This window comes from Lontra canadensis, unplaced genomic scaffold, assembly GCF_010015895.1.
Source record: "Lontra canadensis isolate GAN:19392208 unplaced genomic scaffold, GSC_riverotter_1.0 scaffold154, whole genome shotgun sequence".
NCBI lineage: Eukaryota > Metazoa > Chordata > Mammalia > Carnivora > Mustelidae > Lontra > Lontra canadensis.
In genome coordinates, this window is record NW_022631148.1 from 411,027 (window position 1) to 429,579 (window position 18,553).

Below are 18,553 nucleotides of genomic sequence, written 5' to 3' on the forward strand. Positions count from 1 at the left end.
ATGTCCTACACATTTCATTCTTTTTGATGGCTGAGCAGTATTCTATTGTGTGTGTGTATATATATGTGCATATATATGTATATATGTATATATACATCACAGGTTCTTTATCCATCTGTTGATGGGTATTTGGGCTCTTTCCATAATTTGGGTATTGTTGATAGTGCTGATATAAAGATTGGAATGCATATATCACTTCGAGTCAGTATTTTTATATCGTTTGGGTAAACACGTAGTAGTGAAATTGCTGGATCATGGGGTAGTTCTATTTTTAACTTTTTGAGGAGCCTTCATAGTGTTTTCAAGAGTGGTTGCACCAATTTGCCTTCCTGCCAACATTGTAAGAGGGTTCACCCTTTTCCACATTCTCACCAACACCTGTTACGTCTTTTGTGTTGTTGATTTTAGCCATTCTGACAGGTGTGAGGTGATATCTTATTGTAGGTTTGGTTTGTATTTCCTTGATGATGAGTGAAGTTGTGCATACTCTGTGTGTCTGTTGGCCAACTGTATGTCTTTTTTGGAAAAATGTCTGTTCATGTCTTCTGCCCATTTCTTAACTGGATTATTTGTGTTTTGGATGTTGAATTTGGTAAGTTCTTTATATATTTTGGATGCTAACCCTTTATCATATATGTCATTTGCAAATATCTTCTCCCGTTCCGTAGGTTGCCTTTTAGTTTTGATTTTTTTTCTTTGGTTGTGCAGATTTTTATCTTGATGAAGTCCCAGTAGTTCATTTTTACTTTTGTTTCCCTTTCCTCAGCTCGGGAGACAAATGTAGTAAGAAGTTGCTATGGCTGATGTCAAATTGTTTGCTGCCTGTGTTCTCTAGGATTTTGATGGTTTTCCTGTTTCACATTTAGGTGCTTCATCCATTTTGAATTTATTTTTGTGTATGGTATTATATCTCAGTTTTTAAAATTTCCAGTTTCAGCTCTTTTCTATTTATACCTTTCCTTAAAACTAGCTTCCTGTTTATTGTTAACTGAAACCTTGTTAAACTTTTTGTAGTCAGTCCTTAAATCCCATCAGCTCTTCCTTTAAAATATCTCCCACCCATACTGTCTCCAAACCATAACTGTACTAGAGTTTTAGCCTTGACTTCGAGCCTGCATTATTGCCAAGGACTTAACTGGTCTCCCTGCTTTTCATACTCAAAACCGTTCTACAATATGCTAGCAAAGCTCTTTCTAAAGCACCATTCAGATGACGCTAGCACTCTGATTGTGTTAATTCCTTTCCTCAAAGATCTTGAAGGAGCTCCCGTTTCTGTTGTATTAGGCTTGCATTGCATTCAAGATTCTCATGATCTGGCCCCAACCAGCCATACTATCTCCCTGTCCATACATAGTCCTCTAAAAAACTGGGATACTTAATAGTTCCAAATCCGTTTTGCTCTCTGTTGCTGATACTCTTTGTTCATGTTCTTCTCTCCCTAAATGTTTTTGCTTCCTCATACCAGCTCTACCTGAAGCCATTTCCACCTGAGGAGCTGTGATGTACTCCATGAAATCCATGAACCCCCAGAAGTTATATCCAAACATTTCTGTATGTGTGCATTTTTCTAGAGAAAGGGCTTGTCTTGTTACCAGATTCTCAAAAGGAGTCCCCAAAGTTAAATTGATTTAGTGCCGGGGCACCTGGGTGGCTCAGTGGGTGAAAGCCTCTGCCTTCAGCTCAGGTCATGGTCCCAGGGTCCTGGGATCGAGCCCCGCATAGGGCTCTCTGCTCAGCAGGGAGCCTGCTTCCTCCTCCTCTCTCTCTGCCTGCCTCTCTGTCTACTTGTGATCTCTGTCTGTCAAATAAATAAATAAAATATTTTAAATAAAAATAAATAAATAAATAAATAAATAGGGGCGCCTGGGTGGCTCAGTGGGTTAAGCCGCTGCCTTCGGCTCAGGTCATGATCTCAGGGTCCTGGGATCGAGTCCCGCATCGGGCTCTCTGCTCGGCAGGGAGCCTGCTTCCCCCCGCCCTTCCTCTCTCTCTGCCTGCCTCTCTGCCTACCTGTGATCTCTCTCTGTCGAATAAATAAATAAAAATCTTAAAAAAAAAAATAAATAAAATAAATAAATAAATAAATAAATAAATAGATTTAGTGCCCTTGTGAAGGAATACAAATGATCTTATTTTATGTTTTTTAAGATTTTGTTTATTTATTGGAGAGAGAGAGAGAGAGAGCAAGATCATGTGTGAGCAGGGGGAGGGGAAAGGAAGAAAGAACGCCAAGCAGACTCCAGCTCTCGAGGAGCCATGCTGCGCTCAATCTCACCACCCTGAGATCATGCCCTGAGCCAAAATCAAGAGTCAGACGCTTAACCGACTGAGCCACCCGGGCACCCCTCATTTTATGTTTTAACAGAATTTTTGTCTTGTTAGAAATTTAGTCCTCAGTATGGTGGGTAGTAGAACTTTTTTTAATAGATAAATTATAGTTAAAGCTTAAAGTTTCAGATGCAGGTAAAATGGCTTGTCCTCATCCATTGTTCAGGTCCCTAGACTTTGGTTCTTTTCTTGCGTGTGTATGTTAAGGAAGTATTCTTTCTTTCCATTCCGGAATGGGAATTAAATTTTACAGCCTAGATTTTCTTTGTGAGGAATTTATTTTCCTCAAAAGATACTATCTTAATATTTTTTCACTTTGGTATCTTAGGGAGAAATTTTTTTCCCTCCCACATGACTGTTTGCACAGCTAGACAATACCATCTCTGTATGCTTTGAATTTAAAAGATATTAGTCACATTTTTCAACACTTTTTTTGTTCCTGTTTTAGATTCCTATAGGCAATGGAAACTGATCTCAATTCCCAGGACAGAAAGGACCTGGACAAGTTTATTAAATTTTTTGCCCTCAAGGTAATATATCTATTCTCTTGAGCTCAGAACTGTTAGAAATAACTTCCGTGCTTCTCCCTTTTTGGAAATATAGAATAACAGCTTGCAGCTTGCCCATTTTAAGGGATACTTCTGTCTGTTGTAAACCAAACTGTGAAGTTTGGGGGCGGTACTGGGGGTGTAACTAAAAAGTAGCTTCCAATTTTCCACAGCTACTTGTTCAAAAAAAATTTTTTTTTGCAAGGCTGTTTGCAGAAATGTCAAACTATTATGCCAGGTTATTGGCACAGTATGTTCCCTTGGGGTGGGAACAAAGACAGTGGACTGGAATGGACAGCATTTCAGGCATCCTTCCCAAAGCATCAACTAACTCTGAAATGTCTGACTTCCATTTATTGTTCCCTTCTGGGTAAATGAGGAATTAAAACTGAATTTTGAATGCTTGAGAAGTTATATTTTCTTGAGAAGTTATATTTTCTTAAATCTAAAAATCATTTCCACCTCTATCACTCCTTCTCATGATTGCCATGTAAAAAACAATCCATGCAGTAGATTCTGGTTGTAAAATTAGTTGGGAGACTTTTGCCATATGGGCCAAATGATATGAATAATTGTGGAATCCTTGGTTTAAATCTACTATGATTACATAAGTGTACGGCAGTGAATATTTAAACCTACGGTTGGACTTGTTTCTTTATGAAAGTCAGAGCTACCATGTGCAAATTTCCTTCTGCCATGTGAGAATATTACAGATCCCAAGCCTTAAACTAAAATTCCTCCAATCAGTTGACATTATGCCCTCAGGAATATTTACAGTATTATTTTTGTGTTGTGGGTTTTTTTTTTAATATGTTCTTGAATTTTAAAATCCTGTCATTTCCTAAAGTGATGTTACGATCATTGGCATCTTTCTAACCCTGCGTTCAGGGGCTGTTAACCCTGATTGTGAGTCAGAGCAATTTAAGACTCTTCATCATTGATTTTTTTTTTTTTCTTGTTTGTTTGCTTTTTTTTTAGACTGTCCAAGTGATTGTCCAGGCTCGACTTGGCGAGAAGATTTGCACTCGTTCGTCTTCATCCCCAACGGGTTCAGATTGGGTAAAGTTCCTGTTTTGTTTTTTTTTTAAGGCGTGTTTGTCATCAGGAATTGTACATAGTGCAGTTGCAAAGAATACAGTTTATAGTATTACTAAATCACAACATTAATATGTCTAATTCCATTTGATTCATTCACTTGGAAAGTATATTCTTCATCAAATGTTAGCCCTAGGTTTATATGATTCTCATCTTTCTTCTGCAGTCAGGGAAAAATTTAGTCTTTAGAAAAATACCTTGTTGACTGATTTTTTATAATAAGTCATTACCTCTTTCAACCTGAGTTTCGGGGCTTTGGTGCAGGTTATCTTTTCTGGACAAGGGAGAAATGAATGGATGTCCTTCATCACTCAAAGCCAAGCCTGCATTACCCAGCATAACCATTTCACTGCTTTATGTTCCCATAATGTGCCTTGTGAGTGTTTAACAAAAGTCCCTTTTGTTTTCTAGTTCAATTTAGCAATCAAAGACATCCCAGAGGTTACACATGAAGCAAAAAAGGCACTGGCAGGACAGTTGCCTGCTGTCGGGAGATCGATGTGTGTGGAGATCTCACTGAAGACTTCTGAGGTAAGGTTATGGCCAGGGTGGTGTGTTCATTTGGACTCAAAGCTCTCCACACGCTGGTTCCAATTCAACTTCATTCCTCCCTCCTCCCTCTCTGAATTTAGCATTCTCTGAGGAGGTCATGCTTTTTGTATTTATTCTCCCAAACACTTGAAATTGGCTTTTTGTCCTCCTTATGTGTCAACTATGTATGAAATGTTTCTACTTAATCCTTCAAGACTCATGTGTTCTTGAAACCCCCTTTCTAGTGGGAGAGGTAACTACTTTCCTTAGACTTACCATATGCTTTGTTTACATTGTTTCTAAAATACAACTTGATGTATTGTGATTTTTTTAGATGTGTTTTTACTTATTTCACATCAGGATCAAGGCAGATATTGTTACTTGTGTGTTTATTGATTTATTTCCATTAAGATTGTGAAGCTGGGGTGGTATAATAAAAGGCAGTTGGAGTTTGGAGCTGCACAGACCCAAGTTCAGATCCTAGCTGAGTGACTTTGGCCAATTACCTAACCCCACCCCCACCAACACCACCAAACTAACATGACACTTCATAGGGTTTTTATATTTTCTCATTTAATCTTTATTCGTAAAGTGCCTAACATAACTTAAAGTAGCGATCATTCCATGTTCCCGTTCATACTTTACACTTTTATTCTTGAGGTCAGCAGTTACACCATATCTTACTTATTTCTGTGGTTGTTCAGATTCTTTTTGAAATGAGGCAGGATATAAATAAATAATCATCTCTTGGGCCTAGCACAGTGCGTGGATGGCACTCTTGATGAAGTTGGTTGAATGAATGATGTCGATACTTGTTCTGTGGAAACCTTAGCCCCCCAAAAAACAAATCTTCCTATTCTTCTTTATTGTATTGCCAGTTTACACTATGAATCCTTTTCCTTAGTGATCCACAGGGAGTCCTAAAGGAATCCCTAGAAGAACTCTTTCCTTTCCCAGGTGAAATCTGAGTATAAAATATTCCGATTATCCTAGACAAACTGCACCAACTTGTCTTGGATACTTCCTACTACTCATCCTCCCTTGACTCTGGGGAGCAGGGGAAATCCAGAATTTATCACGTCATTTAAAAATGACAGTATGATGAAAAAGATACCTTAAGGATACATATTTAAATTTTATCTAGAACTAGTAAGTTCTGTATTCCACAAACTAACCCAGGGTTACTTCCAAATCTAAAAGAATAGCCCTCTTCCAGTTGACTGTAATAAGGTTACTTGTGTTCAAAAGTATGACTGTCCTTCTTACTAAGTGGCACACAGGAGTGTTACAGGGTTGAGGGATTCTGGCTTTGGTTTCTGTTTTTCTTTCCCACCCACTGGACTAAGTCTGTTCAGAGTACCAGAGAAAGACTGAACAGTTTGGCTAAAGACATTACAGAGCTAAAAAGATTTTTAAGTGAGGAGCTTGTTAAGGTATTCCTTAACAGTGGGTGTCACCTAAAAATATCTCCTGTAGAATTGGAGGGAAAGGCTCTCTCCATCATCTGAAGTGTTGGCCTTTCTGAAGAGTAATTTGGATATACATAGCAAAAATCTTTGAAGCATGAGTACTGTTTAACAATGCTAATTCTGGAAATTTATCTTAAGAAATTAATTTAGGGCAAGGACAAAGTTTTAATCTCAAGGCTATTTATCAGAGTCTTGTTTGTGGTAATGAAAAATTAGGAGGGACCTATATGTCCATGTATCGGGGGAACTGGATGAAATGATGGTCATAGGGTAGAATACTACGCAACCATTAAAAATGGTGTACTATTTTACTCTAAGGAAAACTTCATGTTGTGTTTATTAATGGGAAAGTGATAAAAATAACATACAGTATAGTCTCACATTAAACAAATTTTTTTAGGTTTATTAAGTATTGTTAGACTCAACATGGGTCTTAACGCATGACCCCGGGATCAAGAGCTACCTGCTCTTCCAACTGAGCCAGCCAGGCGTCCCTCACGTTATTTATTGAAGTGGCTGATGAGTTTATAAATTGATTTTTTTCCCTTTATTTATTTTTTCAGTATTTTTATAGTGACTGAACAGTGCTTTATAATAAAAAAAAATAATTAAAACAAGTATTTTTCAATTGTCCCATCTACAGGGAGATTCCATGGAGCTAGAAATTTGGTGTCTTGAAATGAATGAAAAGTAAGTGCTCTGTCTTAGGGTCTGTGGTTGTGGTAGCTGAGGATAAAAGATGACACAGGGAAAGCAGGGCTTTTGTTACCAGTCATGGAGGGTTTCTTCCCACTTAACAAAGCCAGTAGGTCTTGGCTACAATTTGCTTCATGCTTGGCTTCCAGCCCAGGCACAGAGATGACCTTCAGCGGGAGGGTCAGTCCACCGAAACTTAGACACCACAGGGAAAAGAGCAGAGAAAAGACTGAAAAGGATTTGTTGTTTTCCCAGAGTACAGATAGTTCTCTGATTAAATCCCTTGCGAGCTCTTGTAACATGACTGCTCTGTGTTGTCTGTTTTCTGTATGGCAGACATCCAATACGATTCCCCTTCACTACTTTTTACATGCTGTGTTGGTCATAGATTGGAAATGCATGTTATTTTCCTTCTCCATTTTCTTCTTTCAAGGCAGATTAGCTTACTTCCTGCCTAAAGCTTCAGTTATATATAGGCAAATGGAGGAAATAGCAACACATCAAAAGAAAAATCTTAATAATAAGTCTGGGTTGTGGGTATTGTTTTTCTTTCCTAAGTAGAAAGCAATTGCCAGGTATAGTCTCAAATTTTAGTACCAAACAGACTTTTCTCTAGATTTCCTATTAGATATATAGAGGTAGAAAGCTCATAAGATACTATCTTGAAATTATTTGCACTTCCATTAATATAATTGCAGTGTTGAATTACTGTTTTTGAGTGTGTAGCTTTATTTCTTAGATAATAGCTTCAAAGCTAGAAAAAAATATTAGGTGCCTTTTGTTATCTACTGCCTGGTTCTAGAGCCCAGAAAAGTAAAACTTTTGCTTACCTCAATAATCTCTTGATAAACTGACAAAAACCTCTAATTACATGTTTAGTTCAGAACATGTTTTCGTGATAAATTTAATCTTCTGCAGTTCCCACACTTAATTTGCAGTCATCTATGTTGACTGTCATACTCTGTGAAAGGTGTTATGTGGACTGCAAAGCAGGTTATATTCTATCAGAATTCATGAATAATGCTAACAGACGAATCTCAGTCACTAGACAGAGCATAACACCTCTAGATCTGTTGCATTTCTGTTCTTGGTTTTATGTGAGTTGAGTAGGCGAATGCTGATTGTGTCTGTGTGCTCCTCAGGTGTGATAAAGAGATTAAAGTTTCCTACACGGTGTACAACAGACTGTCGCTGCTGCTGAAGTCCCTCCTTGCCATAACTAGGGTGACACCAGCTTACAGACTCTCCAGAAAACAGGGGCACGAATATGTCATATTGTACAGGTAAACAACATAGTGTCACCTTCCTGATTCACTCATTAGCCTTGCCACTTGGCACATCTACTGGTATAGGAGTATTCTGTGATTAATTTTGGACAGATGGTTGGTAGGATAGTTGATGCTATAGCTTCACTATGATTGTCTGTCCTTCCTCCTTTGTGAACCTCAACTTTGCGAAGCTACCAGGTTCTTTGTTCTTTTGTTCTGTGTACAGTCACTGATTCCTGTGGAATGGATTTTGAGGTTGTAGTAATACACGTCTCAAAGTTGAAAAAGGAGCTTAAGACTTTAAAAACCAGGTTATCCTGGGAAAATACCACAGGCTTCTATATTTCAGAGTTAAATTAAAACCTAACAGACTTTCAAATTCAATTTGTTGTTGATAGTTGTCTGTAGATATAAAGAACTTCTCAGTGATTCTTTGAGTATTTTCCTTGGAGTGGTTCACCTCAACATGTATTTATCGAGTGCCTTTTTAATGTGAGCATTGTGCTAGGCCCAAGGAAGAACTGTACAGAGGCCCTGCCCCGTAGGGGCCTATCTATTGGGGGAGACAGTTTGGCACATGCATAATTATAATAAAAAGCAGGATTGAAAGACTGCATAGCAGTATCAGTAGAAAAGTAGTAGGAGAACACAGGGAGGGAAAGTTTGTTCTGGGTGGGGAAACCAGACAGACTTCCTGGAGGAAGTGGGATTCAAGTTAGACCTTGAGGCAGAGAGAATTTCAGCTGGTAGAAGTGAGGGAGAATGATCATTCCAAGTGGGGAGTGTGACAGATGGCAAGGCATAGAAGTCGGGGACGGGATATGAGCTGTGCTCAGTTTGTCAGATGGACCCTAGTGGTGGTATAGAAGATAAGTAGGAAAGTGTGAGAGCAGCACATGGAAAGCCAGGAGTTCCCAGATGACCCAAGACTTTTTTCATGTTAGTGATGAGCTACTGGTTTTAGCCTTTGGCTTATAGGTATAGAGCTAATTGTGAGGAGAAATTAGTATAGCAGGATGGAAAGACTAAGGATTAGAGCCTCAACTAGTTAAGCTAAACAGTCTACTACCGAGAGTAGTTATCAAGTCATTCTTAAATTTTCTTAGCAGTAATAAAGCAACCCTACCCATGTTTGTTTATTTTTCCGAATCTTTTTTTTCCCTAAGATTTTATTTATTTATTTGACAGAGATCATAAGAAGGCAGAGAGTCAGGCAGAGGCAGAGGAAGGGGGAAGCAGGCTCCCTGCTGAGCAGAGAGCCCGACTCGGGACTCGATCCCTGGACCCTGAGATCACGACCCGAGCTGAAGGCAGAGGCTTAACCCACTGAGCCACTCAGGCGCCCCTGTTTTTCCAAATATTTTAAATATTTTTGTTGTCTTTCTGTAGTCTTTAGGTTTCAAGTTGAGTATTCCATTTGAAAATTACTAGACCTTTATTCAAATATAGCAAAAGAGGGATGCTTGCGCGGGGCTCAGTCAGTTAAGCATCCGCCTTCAGCTTGAGTCATGATCCCAGGGCCCTCAGATTGGGCCCCACATCGACTCCTTGCTCGCCGGGGAGCCTGCTTCTTCCTCTGTCTGCCACTCCCCCTGCTTATGGGTGTGCTCTCTCTATCTCTTGACAAATAAATAAAATCTTTAAAAATATATGTATATAATGAAAGATCACTTCTAACTCTTACTTCTCACTTACCTATACCAAGCCCCCTTCATTTTGGTTCTTTTGTAAGTAACCATACTACACTACTAGTCATCAACTTAATTAACTAGGACTTTTGGTCCTTTCATTACCAATGTTTAAAGCTTTATTCTCTATCTCTGGAGTAAGGCAGGATTTATTGCTCACTGTTTATTATTTAGGAGTGCTTTTGGATACAAATAATATAGTTTAAACCATAGAGAAGTGTGTGATCTCAGAGGTAGATTTGGCTCCCTCCCACCCTTTTCTATACTATTGTGTTGTGGTTTTTTTTTTTTTTTTAAGATTTATTTATTTATTTATTTTTAAAGATTTTATTTATTTATTTGACAGATAGAGATCACAAGTAGGCAGAGAGGCAGGCAGAGAGAGAGGGAGGAAGCAGGCTCCCCGCCGAGCAGAAACCCGACGTGGGGCTCGATCCCAGGGCCCTGGTACCATGACCTGAGCCGAAGGCAGAGTTTTTAACACACTGAGCCACCCAGGTGCCCCTTTTTTTAAAGATTTAAAAATTTGTCAGCAAGAGAGAGAGAACACATGTGCACAAGTCAGGGGGAGGGGCAAATGGAGAGGGAAAAGCAGGCTACCTGATGAGCAGGGAGTCTGACAGGGGGTTCGATCCCAGGATCCCAAGATCATGACCTGAGCCGAAGGCAGACGCTTAACTGACTGAGCCACCCAGGTACCCCTAAACAATCGTTAACAGGTTAACAGTATAGCCTTATACCATTAAAGAATAGCTTTCTGGTTTGTATTTTTTTTTAAGCTATATTATCATTTCCCCCCTGACTTAGTAAATTTAATCATGTCACTGTATAATTACATAGTTATAAAAATTCATTCTGAATTTGTTGGTTCATTAAGACTGAATTAAAATTAATTGTTGTCTGCCTGCTATCTGTGAAGAAAACTTTTGCTTAGCACCTGAATGTCATAATGGATACAGCCAAGAAGGTGGTTAGATAAGCATTGTACCAATTACCAATATTCAAATGAGTACTGAGCTTTTTTTTTTTTAAAAAGGATTTTATTTATTTATTTGAGAGAGAGATCATGAGCAGGGGAAAGGGCAGAGGGAGAATGAGAGAGAGACAAGCAGTCTACCCCAGTGACCAGGGAGCCCGACGTGGGGCTCGATTCCAGAACCCGAAATCACAACCTGAGCCGAAATCAAGCGTTGGATGCTCAGCCGGCTGAGCCACCAAAGGTTGCAACAGAATGTCTTCTGGCAGCTTTTTATGGACATTATTCCTGTGTTATTTTATAGCAGGAGTCAGCGAACTATGGCCAGCAGACCATCTGCTTATTTTTATAAATAAAATTATTTTATTATTTTTTTTAAAGTTTATTTTTTTTAGTAATCTCTGCACTCAACATGGGGCTCCATCTCATGACCCCAAGGTCAGGAGTCTCACACTCTTCTGACTGAGCCAGCCAGGTACCCCTAAATGAAGTAATTTTAGAACACAGCCTCCCCCTTCATGTATGTAGTATCAGTGGCTACTTTTGCAGGACGACAGCAAAGCTGAGAAGTCTGTCTCAGACTGCATGGCCTGCAAGCCTTAAATATCTGGCCCTTTTCACAAAAATTTGCTGACTCCTGCTTTATGGCGTCTGTCCCTTTTGTGCATGTATTTCAGAAATTAAACACGTTTCTTTTCTCTCATACCAAATTATAATTTGTGAAACCTGGGTTTCAGATTTACCCTGAATCTCCTCCCTAGCTTATTCTTATCTCACACCTAACACCTAACCATAGGGCTTTGTATATTGTTGGAGCTTAGTTTTTAGTTGAACAAAGCCATGTACATGTTTAATTTTTAACCGTATTACCAGGAAAGTATAACAGTGTTTTATAGTGTAGTTTGTCATGTTTTATAGTTCAGACCTATAGCTAATATAGACTGCCTTTCCCGGGGAAATTCAGAGAAAGGTCCTACTGTGCTTACATTTTTGTATTTTCAGAATAAATAGTCTTGTGTAATTCTTCTATATTGGAAAAGATTTTCGAATTTCTTAACCAGTTTACTTTGGAATGACTTGTGACAAGCGTAGAGAGCTCCCCTAATTGAAGACCACTCTCAAAATATGGTACCTTCTATTGCATATTTGAAAGTTGCCATACAACACCCGGTGGTCATCACAAGTGCCTTCCTTAATGCCCATCACCCATTTAACCCATCCCCCACTCACTCCCCTTCCATCAACCCTCGGTGTATTCTCTTTAGTTAATAGTCTCTTATGGTTTGCCTATCTCTCTGTTTTTATCCTCTTTTATTTTTTCCTTCCCTTCCCCTATTTTCATCTGTATTGTTTCTTAAATTCCATATATGAGTGAAATCATATGGTATTTGTCTTTCTCTGACTGACTTCTGAACACTTTGCATATTACAGTCTAGTTCCAGTCACATCATTGCAAATGGCAAGATTTCATTGTGATGGCTGAGTAATATTCTTTTATATTATGGAATATATATATGGAGTGTATAATGGAAATAAATATGTATCACATTTTCTTTATCCATTTATCAGCTGATGGACATGGGGGCTCTTTCCATAATTTGGCTATTGTTGATAATGCTGCCAAAAACATTAGGGTGCATGTGCCCCTTTGAATCAGTATTTTTGTATCCTTTGGAAAAAATATCTAGTAGTGCAGTTGGTCAGTTGTACAGCTATTTTTAACTTTTGAGGAACCTCCATAGGATTTTCCAGAGTGGCTGCACAGTTTGCATTCCCACCAACAGTGTAAGAAGGTTCTCCTTAAGAAAGAAGATCTTAAATGTTCGAATCCCAAGAAAAAAACATTCTGTATGTATGGTGATGGCTGTTAACTGGACATAACTGTGATGATCAGTTTGTAATATAAACAAATATTGAATCTTGTACATCTGAAACTAATAGATTTTTTATGTTGAACATACCTCAAAAAAATATATAGTATTTTGGAGCTCCTGGGTGGCTCAGTGGGCTAAGCCTCTGGCTTCGGCTCAGGTCATGATCCCAGGGTCCTGGGATCGAGCCCCACATCAGGCTCTTTGCTCAGCAGGGAGCCTGCTTCCCCCTTTCTCTCTCTGCCTGCCTCTCTGCCTACTTGTGATCTCTGTCAAATAAATAAATAAAATCTTTAAAAAAAAAATAGTATTTTCTAATAGTGGTTTGAGATCTGTTTGCCAGTCTTATTTCTATATTCTTTGTTCCCCGGGAGGTATACTTTAAAAATACATTGCAGGAACAGGAAGAAGAAACTAATGCAGACTCTACTTTCTTATTATTTTCCTTACTTCTTAACAAGTTCTTTCCAGGGGCACCTGGATGGCTCAGTGAGTTAAGCCTCTGGCTTCGGCTCAAGTCATGGTCTCAGGTCCTGGGATTGAGCCCCACATCAGGCTCTCTGCTCAGCAGGGAGCCTGCTCCCCCACCCCGACTCTCTCTGCCTGCCTCTCTGCCTACTTGTGATCTCTCTCTGTCAAATAAGTAAAGTCATAAAAAACAAAAACAACAACAATTCTTTCCATATATATCCCTAGGCCTGCAGCTTCATTGAAGTGGTAACATTATTGCTTCATTAGGAGAGGTATTCATGCAGATAAGAAATGAAGGGTTTGTTAAATTGTTTTGTCTATAAGGCCCTTAGAATAAAGAATCATTTATTTTGAGGCTCCTGGGTGGCTCAGTCATTCATCATTTGCTTTCAGCTCAAGTCATAATCACAGGGTCCTAGGATCAAGCCCCGAATCGGGCTCCCTGTTCGATGGGAAGTCTGCTTCTCCCTCTCCCACTCCCCGACTTGTGTTCACTTGCTGTGTCTCTCTCAAATAAGAAAAAAAATCTTCGTGAAAAAAAAAAAAGATCATTGATTTCTTTTTCTTTTTTTTTTTTTCTTTCCTAAGGATATATTTTGGTGAAGTTCAGCTGAATGGCTTAGGAGAAGGTATGTATCAAAAAGCATTTGTAGTGTTAAGAGCCCTCCTGACTTCAGAGATGGCCTTGGGTACTGGCTGTTAATGTGTAGCTTGTGATTTTAATATGTGTGACACACATAAGGAAAAGACAGGAAGGTGGTCCAAAGAGCCACCAGGGGATGACTGAGTCATTTTGCCCAGAGTTCTAGGAACTCAGTATCTTTCTTACTCTTGATACCATTGCCTGTTCTCCTAATTTTCTATAATGAGCATGTTTAATGTTTCTAATGAGCATAAGCAATTTTGAAAAATTGGAAATGAAACCAGGAAAACCAGCAAAGCTTTGTTGGAAATAACGCCTCCCAGGCCCTGGTTCTTTTCTATACTTAGTTCTGGGCGGCAGCATGAGTTGAAGTGCAGTCACTTCCGCACCTGCATAAACCGAGGGGTTCGGGTGATAAAGCCCCGGGGCCTCTTTTCTGTCTCACAGAGCACGTGACACCTTGAGGCTGGGTTGATTAGAACTTGCTCAAACTTTAGGACTAACATCCTAAAGAGGACAGTTGTTTTGCCTCTTTGAAGGTCGGTTTATCTGGAAAGAGAATGCTGTTTTCTCTTCCAATATTGGGTCCAATATAAAATAAATTTTTAAAATTATGTATATACACAAACACACACATAAACATAAAGGAAATTAGGTCCGCTACACTCATGGCGCAGAGTAGATAAAGCCAGAGATTGTATGATAGGCTGAATGATTCAGGGAAGGCCAGACTGGGGACAGTGTCAGTGTTCTCTGGGGGAAAAGCTAATTATGTATTTCTTCTCCTAGGTTTCCAGACAGTTCGTGTTGGGACAGTAGGCACCCCTGTGGGCACGATCACTCTTTCATGTGCTTACAGAATTAACTTGGCATTTATGTCTACCAGGTGAGGAGAGAGCCTTGGAATCCAAAAGAACTCTTCCAAAGATATTCAAGATATTAAAGTTCGTTTGTCCCCTCAAACTCTATGGCTAAGCCCACAGTTCAGCTTTGCCATTGCTGAAATCTGCCCTTCTGGAAAATAAACTCGAGAAAGAGCCGCGTTTCCAGATGGGAGAATCTGAGTGTCTCGGAGCCATCAGTGTAGAGTTGTGGTTTATATTTAGGGATGCAGTAGTTAAGACTAGAGGTTCCTTCCAGTAGATTTAAGGCGAGGGGTCCTCTGAAGACTTCAGGGGGTCTGACAAGACATTCTAACAAATATTGCAATCTGCTTATTGCATTACAGGCAATTTGAGAGGACCCCACCTATCATGGGGATTATCATTGATCACTTTGTGGACCGTCCCTATCCCAGCTCCTCACCCATGCACCCCTGCAATTACAGGTGAGGAATGTGTAGGGGCTTTCCCAGACTGCAGCTAGGGAGAAGCATCCATCTTGCACGCAGAGCACCTCCATAAGCACTCGCCAGTGGGCAGGGGGCAGTGCTGGGGACCCCACATGGAGAGCAGTGGTGTGGTTAGCTTCCCTCCCTGTTGCTACCTGCTCCCTGCCTATAAGGTACACCAAGCTTTGGAATGTATAGACTGTCTCAGAAAATTCTTGGGCATTTTGGATCTTGACGGTAGTAATTTGACTTCCGATTTGATTTTACTTAGAGACTACAAGAGTGGCAGTAATTAACAGAATGTCCTTCACAAATTAAATGGTTTTATGGTCACCATTGGCACAGTTTAGTTATAGATTAGAATCCAATGTCTTCAGGCCTAGATCCCAGAAAACAGAGTTCTGTAGAGGTCAGAACAGATGTTTATTAGGAAAGATACTGCCTTTACGTGAAGGACTTTTGAAGTTGGATAGGTTCATCTTTGGAGTCTAGACTTTGTTTCACTGCATCTCTAATTGCTTATAGTTCTTTGGTCCCAACACTGGTCAGGCTTAAGAAAATATTATCAAATGACATATCAGGTAAAATGTTTAGGTTAAAAATAAAAGCCTTGGTCAGCCTCTAGATGTTTTTCTCTGGATATGTCTGACATTATCAAGGACTCAACACTCCTCTTTTGCCATAATGAGCTCTGCCTGAAACACCTCTTGTCACAGCTTTCATCTTTATCTAACCTCCCTTTGTATCCTTTCTGAAACTGACTGCTGTGACCATAAAATTCATGATTTATTTTCCCGCGATCATAGAACTGCTGGTGAGGACACTGGAGTAACATATCCTTCTGTAGAAGATTCTCAAGAAGTGTGTACAACCTCTTTCTCCACCTCTCCTCCGTCTCAGGTACAGGGAAACCGTTCTGGGGCGGCTCTAGTGACTTAGTACACATATGGACTTGAAATGTGTCAGAATTTAGATAGTCTCTTTTGGTGGTGGTAGTGGTGGCCATTGTTTCCAGGGGGTTGTTTTGAGGGGTGAGGGAGAGCCTTCTTATCTAGCAGGTAATATTGCAGTGTTTCTAGTCTATAACCATGCTTTTTTTTTTTTAAGATTTTATTATTTATTTATTTATTTATTTGAGAGAGAGAGAGAGAGCGAGAGCTCATGCATGTGCGCACAAGCAGAGGCCAAGGGGTGAAGGAGAAGGAGAGAGAATCTGAAGCAGCCTCTGTTTTGAGCATGCAGCCCAACACGGGGCTCCATTTCACAACCCTGAGATGATGACCTGAGCCGAACCAAGAATCACGTTTAACTGACTGAGCCACCCAGGTGCCCCTCTAGTCTGTAACCATTCTTAACCCATAAGATTACATGTAACCTTTACGTTCCTGGAGACATTGTAAAATTCCCTAGAAGAGGAGTCCTAGAATTCCAAATGCATTGTGATACCAGAGAGGTATTCTATCCTACTCTTGTTAATTTGGTAGCTGCTTCACTTTGGAAGTGGTTAATATGTTTCCTCATAATGGAAGGAGCACAAAAGGAACCAGTAATTATTTGGCATAGATGCCAGTAAGAAACCAGCAGTGCAGTCTCTGTTCATAGTTGACACAGATTTCTGGCTATCTGCATTCTTAATCTGAACATTTTAAACCATTAACTTTTCCACTTGAGTCCTTCTCCAGTGTCAAACTCAGTTTCAGCGGAACACAGGCTCCAAACAAGGTTCCCAGCTTCCCAAGCAGACCCATCTGGGTGGCATTGTTGTATAACGTACGTGGTACCAGGTCTGCTTTAGCAAAGGAGTCGTTTGTTGCCAGATGACTGAATTTCAGGGCATGTTTCTTCCCTTCCAGCCCAAGTCATTCATCTCCCACCTTATGGCCTACAGCTCTCTGCTCTGCCTGCTCATCCTCTCTACCACTCTCTTTCTCTCTGATTTGCACATTAGACAGTTTCTTCTAGACCTAACTCAGTTCTGTGTTCCTCTAAACTGGTCCCAGATTATCTCCTTTAACCATCTTACTTTGGGAGTCCAACAAATTAATTCACTACCCATGAATTTTTATTTTCTGTTTTTTAATTAAGAAAATTATTTAAATTTACTTCATTCTGAGTTGTTGGGAGATACTGGATTATAATTATGGTTCTCATCTGTTTCAAAAACATAAGTTAAGCACAAAAGTTAGCTGAAAAAAAAATGTGTGTGAAGGAAATGACAAAATCCATTGGTCTCTGTTATTTCTGTTGTCCCAATTTAGAGTTAAGGAGGTTCTTGCTATAAAGTTGCCTAGACAGTTTGGGTGGGTGGGGGGTGGGACCTGTTACTCCTCTCCCCCAGTGAAGGTATATAGGCATGAGTGTCACCATTGCTTTGGGAGGGGGTAGCTTCTGGCACTCTTGCTGACATAGAACAGTACTGACCCAAAAAGAGAGGGAGGTCCACCAGAGCACATTAGTGCAAGTAGATTATTTTTTAGATAGTCAAAGTGTTGTTTTATTTTTTAATTTTTTTCATTAGAGAGAGAGTGAGAGCATGAGGAGGGCAGTGCTTAGAGGGAGAGAGAAGCAGACTCTCTGCTTAGCAGGGAGCCTAATGCAGGACTCGATCCCAGGACCCTGGGATCATGTCCTGAGCCAAAGGCAGACGCATAACCAACTGAGCCACTCAGGTGCCCCCATTTTCTTTTTTTTTTTAAGATTTTATTTATTTATTTGACAGAGAGATCATAAGGAGGCAGAGAGGCAGGCAGAGGGAGAAGGAGGAGCAGGCTCCCTGCTGAGCAGAGAGCCCAATGTGGGCTCGATCCCAAGACCCTGAGATCAGGACCCAAGCCGAAGGCCAAGGCTCAACCCACTGAGCCACCTAGGCGCCACCCCCCCCAAGTTTTGTTTTAGAAGTGATAAATGCATGAACAGTAAATGAGGTTGTAACTTGGAAGATAACAAGGATGGTGAGGCTGGGGCTTAACAAATCAGTTTGTCTCTTTCTCGAGTACAGTGGAAATTTGACCTGACCCCAAAAGTAAGGGGAAGTTAAGTAGTTACTGCATCTCCCGTTCGCACAAAGTCGGTTGACCTGTGTAAGGGGAGCCTGTCTTTCTCGTGGTATCAGTCGCCTGCTGTGTCTTGTCACAGTTTGCAAGTAGATCGTGCCAAGATCTTATCAACACTGAGCATCCCATGGGTGAGCCTTCTCACTACCCTCTAAGTACCTCTCATTGGGGCTGGTACAGTTTGTTGCAGAAGTACTCATTGTCTTTTTTTTTTTTTAAGATTTTATTTATTTATTTGTCAGAGAGCAAAAGATCACAAGCAGGCAGAGGCAGAGGGAGAAGCAGGCTCCCCTCTGAGCAAGGAGCCCAATGGAGGACCCAGTCTGAGTACCCTGGGATCATGACCTGAGCCAAAGGCAGCCGCTTAACCGACTGAGCCACCCAGGTGTCGCAAAGTATTCATTTTCAACCTTAGTGGCAGAACAGAAAGAGAAAATGATTTGCCAGCAGGTCTCATCATTCCTGTAAATACTGAACTAGTTTCTTCCTCGATTTAGCCTAGGGAATTGCATAACTGTTCAACAATTTCTATTTGAGCTTTTTGCTAGAGTCCAGTAAATGCATGTTAATGTGGTATTTGTTTTCC

At 40.2% G+C, this 18,553-nt stretch overlaps 1 protein-coding gene across 7 annotated transcripts in view; it reads left to right on the plus strand.

Annotated features, from left to right (window-relative positions):
* Nucleotides 1–18,553, plus strand: part of ATG13 (autophagy related 13) — a 53,854-nt gene that overhangs the window by 24,724 nt on the left and 10,577 nt on the right. For 5 of the 7 annotated variants that reach the window (XM_032844668.1, XM_032844672.1, XM_032844669.1 and 2 more), the window contains 9 exons: nucleotides 2,777–2,858; nucleotides 3,855–3,935; nucleotides 4,383–4,502; nucleotides 6,615–6,661; nucleotides 7,810–7,950; nucleotides 13,530–13,570; nucleotides 14,374–14,470; nucleotides 14,813–14,911; nucleotides 15,721–15,814. In XM_032844668.1, the coding sequence (XP_032700559.1) occupies nucleotides 2,790–2,858; nucleotides 3,855–3,935; nucleotides 4,383–4,502; nucleotides 6,615–6,661; nucleotides 7,810–7,950; nucleotides 13,530–13,570; nucleotides 14,374–14,470; nucleotides 14,813–14,911; nucleotides 15,721–15,814 (789 nt within the window). In that variant the 5' untranslated portion in view covers nucleotides 2,777–2,789. The remainder of the gene's footprint in view (nucleotides 1–2,776; nucleotides 2,859–3,854; nucleotides 3,936–4,382; nucleotides 4,503–6,614; nucleotides 6,662–7,809; nucleotides 7,951–13,529; nucleotides 13,571–14,373; nucleotides 14,471–14,812; nucleotides 14,912–15,720; nucleotides 15,815–18,553) is intronic. The other 2 variants (XM_032844673.1, XM_032844675.1) reach the window with 1 other exon arrangement.